At 40.6% G+C, this 6,669-nt stretch overlaps 1 protein-coding gene across 2 annotated transcripts in view; it reads left to right on the top strand.

Moving 5' to 3' along the window:
• Positions 1-556: 556 nt before the first annotated feature.
• gng13a (guanine nucleotide binding protein (G protein), gamma 13a) overlaps positions 557-6,669 on the top strand; it is a 7,132-nt gene continuing 1,019 nt past the window's right edge. The window contains exons 1-2 of one of the 2 annotated variants that reach the window (XM_052504984.1): positions 557-846; positions 4,668-4,765. In XM_052504984.1, the coding sequence (XP_052360944.1) occupies positions 4,668-4,765 (98 nt within the window). In that variant the 5' untranslated portion in view covers positions 557-846. Of the gene's footprint in view, positions 847-4,662; positions 4,766-6,669 lie in introns of both variants that reach the window. The other variant, XM_052504983.1, reaches the window with a different exon arrangement.

The following is a 6,669-nucleotide window of genomic DNA, read 5'->3' as shown; positions in this document are numbered from 1 at the left end:
GTCTGATAGAGGAGGAGGATAGAGGGAGAAATGGAGTGTCTGATAGAGGAGGATAGAGGGAGAAAGGGAGTGTCTGATAGAGGAAGAGGATAGAGGGAGAAAGGGAGTGTCTGATGGAGGAGGAGGATAGAGGGAGAAAGGGAGTGTCTGATAGAGGAGGAGGATAGAGGGAGAAAGGGAGTGTCTGATAGAGGAGGAGGATAGAGGGAGAAAGGGAGTGTCTGATAGAGGAGGAGGATAGAGGGAGAAAGGGAGTGTCTGATAGAGGAGGAGGATAGAGGGAGAAAGGGAGAGTCTGACAGAGGAAGAGCATAGAGAGGGAAAGGGAGAGTCTGATAGAGGAGGATAGAGGGAGAAAGGGAGTGTCTGATAGAGGAGGAGGATAGAGGGAGAAAGGGAGTGTCTGATAGAGGAGGATAGAGAGAGAAAGGGAGTGTCTGATAGAGGAGGAGGATAGAGGGAGAAAGGGAGTGTCTGATAGAGGAGGATAGAGGGAGAAAGGGAGTGTCTGATAGAGGAGGATAGAGAGAGAAAGGGAGTGTCTGATAGAGGAGGAGGATAGAGAGTGAGGCAGTTCCACAGGCAGACGATAGAAGCGGATTGATCTCTCTCTCGCGCGCGCTGTAGTCGGTCCTGTCTACCGGGAGATGCTCGAGCGTTCCTGATTTTTCCGCTCTCACCACCGCTAATTCCCGTTCGAGCTCGTTACCTCCACTGTACTGTTTTCGGCAGTTTGAGGGGCGGGTAAATCGCGTGTCGTCTGTCTGGGAACATAAGGCTAACCAGGGCTACAGATCATCTGGATCAGAACTTCACGACTAGAAGCACCAGGTCTCCGGTAAAACGGTAAGAAATACCACAGAACCCTCCCGCGCTCCTTCCCTCGATGAATCTGTTAATAGTCTCGTAGCAGCATAATTCGGTCAGTATCTATACGGTCTATATCATGTACATCCCTTTAGATAGGTCAGCTGTAATGTAAACATTGGCTATAGTGTACAAATTCATGAAAACAGTCTTTAGTCTTTAATATAAGGTTAGGCATTAGGGTTAAACAGTGGTTCGGGTGTAAAATCAGATTTGATGACTTTGTGGCGGTGCTGAGTGACCACTGCAGATCTGCCCCCAGAACAACATTCATAAGGGAAAACGCTAAGGCTACAGAGGAGCGGAAACGGTTATACCGTTTTATAACGTGTATTTATTGAGGGTTTTTAAATCAGCATAATGCCATCTCTGGATATTGATGCCCTTTCTAGTCTGTGGATAAACTCCCGAGGTTCAGCTGTTGTCTTTGTTGATCGAGATAATGTGTTATTTCAGGCAGGAGGAGATGATTGGTTTATTTAAATAGGGCAGATGAAAACACTCAGACAGCTGCATCACTCTAACGCTCTCTGGCTTTGTCTCGACATGAGCTTTTAAATTAAAACGTTGTCTGTAAAAACCGGGGGATTTAACGTTGTGTTCTCTGTAAAAACCGGGGGGGGGTTTACCGGAACTGAAGAACAGAACGACTTGTTTTCTTCCGTCCAAACGGGAGGTAGTGATGATGAGCGCGGAGACCGGGAGAACAGAGAATCAGTGACGTCTATAATCATTTTACACTATAATTAAAAAATATATATGTAAACACAATAATAGACTTATATAAATATATAAGCACATTTAAATAAGGAGTAAACTGTATTCGTAATAAGTGTTTATGGATATAAATACATGACCACATTTAATCAAAGTATACTGTATTCCTATTGAATGTCTATATGTATAAATGATCATAGCTGAGCTATATTATATATCTATGTTACTCTATATCTATGTAATATATCTATATAATATATCTATGTTACTCTATATCTATATAATATATCTATGTTACTCTATATCTATGTAATATATCTATATAATATATCTATGTTACTCTATATCTATATAATATATCTATGTAATATATCTATATAATATATCTATGTTACTCTACATCTATGTAATATATCTATGTAATATATCTATATAATATATCTATGTTACTCTATATCTATATAATATATGTATGTTACTCTACATCTATGTAATATATCTATGTAATATATCTATATAATATATCTATGTAATATATCTATGTTACTCTACATCTATGTAATATATCTATGTTACTCTATATCTATATAATATATCTATGTTACTCTATATCTATGTAATATATCTATATAATATATCTATGTTACTCTATATCTATATAATATATCTATGTTACTCTATATCTATATAATATATCTATGTTACTCTATATCTATATAATATATCTATGTTACTCTATATCTATATAATATATCTATGTTACTCTACATCTATGTAATATATCTATGTTACTCTATATCTATATAATATATCTGTTACTGGTCGGGTGTGCAGCTAAATTACCTAAAAGAAGGGACATGACCCAGTTATTCAGAGTCTCTCTCACACACGGTATTCTGGTCATACAGCAGACTATGTAGAGATATGTCTGGTAGGAGAGTGTAGACTGTATAGATATGTCTGGTAGGAGAGTGTAGACTGTATAGATATGTCTGGTAGGAGAGTGTAGATATGTCTGGTAGGAGAGTGTAGATATGTCTGGTAGGAGAGTGTAGACTATGTAGAGATATGTCTGGTAGGAGAGTGTAGATATGTAGAGATATGTCTGGTAGGAGAGTGTAGATATGTAGAGATATGTCTGGTAGGAGAGTGTAGATATGTCTGGTAGGAGAGTGTAGATATGTCTGGTAGGAGAGAGTAGATATGTCTGGTAGGAGAGTGTAGATATGTCTGGTAGGAGAGTGTAGATATGTCTGGTAGGAGAGTGTAGATATGTCTGGTAGGAGAGTGTAGATATGTCTGGTAGGAGAGTGTAGATATGTCTGGTAGGAGAGTGTAGATATGTCTGGTAGGAGAGTGTAGATATGTCTGGTAGGAGAGTGTAGATATGTCTGGTAGGAGAGTGTAGATATGTCTGGTAGGAGAGTGTAGACTGTATATTAGGGGCGGCAGCGTAGCCTAGTGGTTAGAGCGTTGGACTAGTAACCGGAAGGTTGCAAGTTCAAACCCCCGAACTGACAAGGTACAAATCTGTCGTTCTGCCCCTGAACAGACAGTTAACCCGCTGTTCCTAGGCCGTCATTGAAAATAAGAATATGTTCTTAACTGACTTGCCTGGTTAAATAAAGGTAAAATTAAAAATTAAAATAGATATATCTGGTAGGAGAGAGTGAATGAGAGATATGTCTGGTAGCAGAGTGAATGATATAATGTAATAGGTTTCTTCCTAGGTTTTGGCCTTTCTAGGGAGTTTTTCCTAGCCACCGTGCTTCTACACCTGCATTGCTTGCTGTTTGGGGTTTTAGGCTGGGTTTCTGTACAGCACTTTGAGATATCAGCTGATGTACGAAGGGCTATATAAATAAAATTTGATTATATTTTGCTGTGTGTATAATGTAATGTGTGTATAATTTGTATAATGTAATGTGTGTATAATGTAATGTGTGTATAATGTAATGTGTGTACTATGTAATGTGTGTATAATGTAATGTGTATATAATGTAATGTGTATATAATGTAATGTGTGTATAATGTAATGTGTGTATTTTGTAATGTGTGTACTATGTAATGTGTGTATAATGTAATGTGTGTATTATGTAATGTGTGTATTATGTAATGTGTTTATTACGTAATGTGTGTATAATGTAATGTGTATACTATGCAATGTGTGTATAATGTAACGTGTGTATAATGTAATGTGTGTACTATGTAATGTGTGTATTATGTAATGTGTGTATTGTCATGCGTTTATTACGTAATGTGTGTACTATGTAATGTGTGTACTATGTAATGTGTGTATAATGTAATGTGTGTATTATGTAATGTGTGTATAATGTAATGTGTGTACTATGTAATGTGTGTATTATGTAATGTGTGTATAATGTAATGTGTGTACTATGTAATGTGTGTATAATGTAATGTGTGTATAATGTAATGTGTGTATAATGTAATGTGTGTATAATGTAATGTGTGTATAATGTAATGTGTGTACTATGTAATGTGTATATAATGTAATGTGTGTATTATGTAATGTGTGTACTATGTAATGTGTGTATTATATAATGTGTGTATTATGTAATGTGTGTATTATGTAATGTGTGTACTATGTAATGTGTATATAATGTAATGTGTATATAATGTAATGTGTGTATAATGTAATGTGTGTATAATGTAATGTGTGTATTATGTAATGTGTGTATTATGTAATGTGTGTATTATGTAATGTGTGTATTATGTAATGTGTGTATAATGTAATGTGTGTATAATGTAATGTGTGTATAATGTAATGTGTGTATAATGTAATGTGTGTATTATGTAATGTGTGTATTATGTAATGTGTGTATAATGTAATGTGTGTATAATGTAATGTGTGTATAATGTAATGTGTGTATAATGTAATGTGTGTATAATGTAATGTGTGTATAATGTAATGTGTGTATAATGTAATGTGTGTATAATGTAATGTGTGTATAATGTAATGTGTGTATAATGTAATGTGTATATGATGTAATGTGTGTATTATGTAATGTGTGTACTATGTAATGTGTGTATGATGTAATATGTGTATTATGTCATTAGTGTAGATGGAGGACTTGGATCTTCCCCAGATGAAGAGGGAGGTGGAGAGTCTTCAGTACCAGCTGGCCATCAACAGAGAGAAATCCTCAATCACGGTTACTGAGTAGGTAGTGTCCTTCTGGTCTCTAACCCAGTGTCCTTCTGGTCTCTATCCCAGTGTCCTTCTGGTCTCTATCCCAGTGTCCTTCTGGTCTCTATCCCAGTGTCCTTCTGGTCTCTAACCCAGTGTCCTTCTGGTCTCTATCCCAGTGTCCTTCTGGTCTCTATCCCAGTGTCCTTCTGGTCTCTATCCCAGTGTCCTTCTGGTCTCTATCCCAGTGTCCTTCTGGTCTCTATCCCAGTGTCCTTCTGGTCTCTAACCCAGTGTCCTTCTGGTCTCTATCCCAGTGTCCTTCTGGTCTCTATCCCAGTGTCCTTCTGGTCTCTATCCCAGTGTCCTTCTGGTCTCTAACCCAGTGTCCTTCTGGTCTCTATCCCAGTGTCCTTCTGGTCTCTATCCCAGTGTCCTTCTGGTCTCTATCCCAGTGTCCTTCTGGTCTCTATCCCAGTGTCCTTCTGGTCTCTAACCCAGTGTCCTTCTGGTCTCTATCCCAGTGTCCTTCTGGTCTCTATCCCAGTGTCCTTCTGGTCTCTAACCCAGTGTCCTTCTGGTCTCTAACCCAGTGTCCTTCTGGTCTCTATCCCAGTGTCCTTCTGGTCTCTAACCCAGTGTCCTTCTGGTCTCTATCCCAGTGTCCTTCTGGTCTCTATCCCAGTGTCCTTCTGGTCTCTATCCCAGTGTCCTTCTGGTCTCTATCCCAGTGTCCTTCTGGTCTCTACCCCAGTGTCCTTCTGGTCTCTAACCCAGTGTCCTTCTGGTCTCTAACCCAGTGTCCTTCTGGTCTCTATCCCAGTGTCCTTCTGGTCTCTATCCCAGTGTCCTTCTGGTCTCTAACCCAGTGTCCTTCTGATCTCTATCCCAGTGTCCTTCTGGTCTCTATCCCAGTGTCCTTCTGGTCTCTATCCCAGTGTCCTTCTGGTCTCTAACCCAGTGTCCTTCTGGTCTCTATCCCAGTGTCCTTCTGGTCTCTATCCCAGTGTCCTTCTGGTCTCTAACCCAGTGTCCTTCTGGTCTCTATCCCAGTGTCCTTCTGGTCTCTATCCCAGTGTCCTTCTGGTCTCTAACCCAGTGTCCTTCTGGTCTCTATCCCAGTGTCCTTCTGGTCTCTATCCCAGTGTCCTTCTGGTCTCTATCCCAGTGTCCTTCTGGTCTCTATCCCAGTGTCCTTCTGGTCTCTATCCCAGTGTCCTTCTGGTCTCTATCCCAGTGTCCTTCTGGTCTCTATCCCAGTGTCCTTCTGGTCTCTATCCCAGTGTCCTTCTGGTCTCTACCCCAGTGTCATTCTGGTCTCTATCCCAGTGTCATTCTGGTCTCTATCCCAGTGTCATTCTGGTCTCTATCCCAGTGTCCTTCTGGTCTCTATCCCAGTGTCCTTCTGGTCTCTATCCCAGTGTCCTTCTGGTCTCTATCCCAGTGTCCTTCTGGTCTCTATCCCAGTGTCCTTCTGGTCTCTATCCCAGTGTCCTTCTGGTCTCTATCCCAGTGTCCTTCTGGTCTCTCACCCAGTGTCCTTCTGGTCTCTATCCCAGTGTCCTTCTGGTCTCTATCCCAGTGTCCTTCTGGTCTCTATCCCAGTGTCCTTCTGGTCTCTATCCCAGTGTCCTTCTGGTCTCTATCCCAGTGTCCTTCTGGTCTCTATCCCAGTGTCCTTCTGGTCTCTACCCCAGTGTCCTTCTGGTCTCTATCCCAGTGTCCTTCTGGTCTCTATCCCAGTGTCCTTCTGGTCTCTATCCCAGTGTCCTTCTGGTCTCTATCCCAGTGTCCTTCTGGTCTCTACCCCAGTGTATTTCTGGTCTCTACCCCAGTGTCTAGGATTCAATCTAGCAACCTTGTCTAAGTCCGGGATTCAAACTAGCGACCCTGTCTACGTCCGGGATTCAAACTAGCGACCCTGTCTAAGTCCGGGA

This window comes from Oncorhynchus keta, unplaced genomic scaffold, assembly GCF_023373465.1.
Source record: "Oncorhynchus keta strain PuntledgeMale-10-30-2019 unplaced genomic scaffold, Oket_V2 Un_contig_2177_pilon_pilon, whole genome shotgun sequence".
Classification (NCBI taxonomy): domain Eukaryota; kingdom Metazoa; phylum Chordata; class Actinopteri; order Salmoniformes; family Salmonidae; genus Oncorhynchus; species Oncorhynchus keta.
This window is presented reverse-complemented; position numbering and strand designations above follow the sequence as displayed.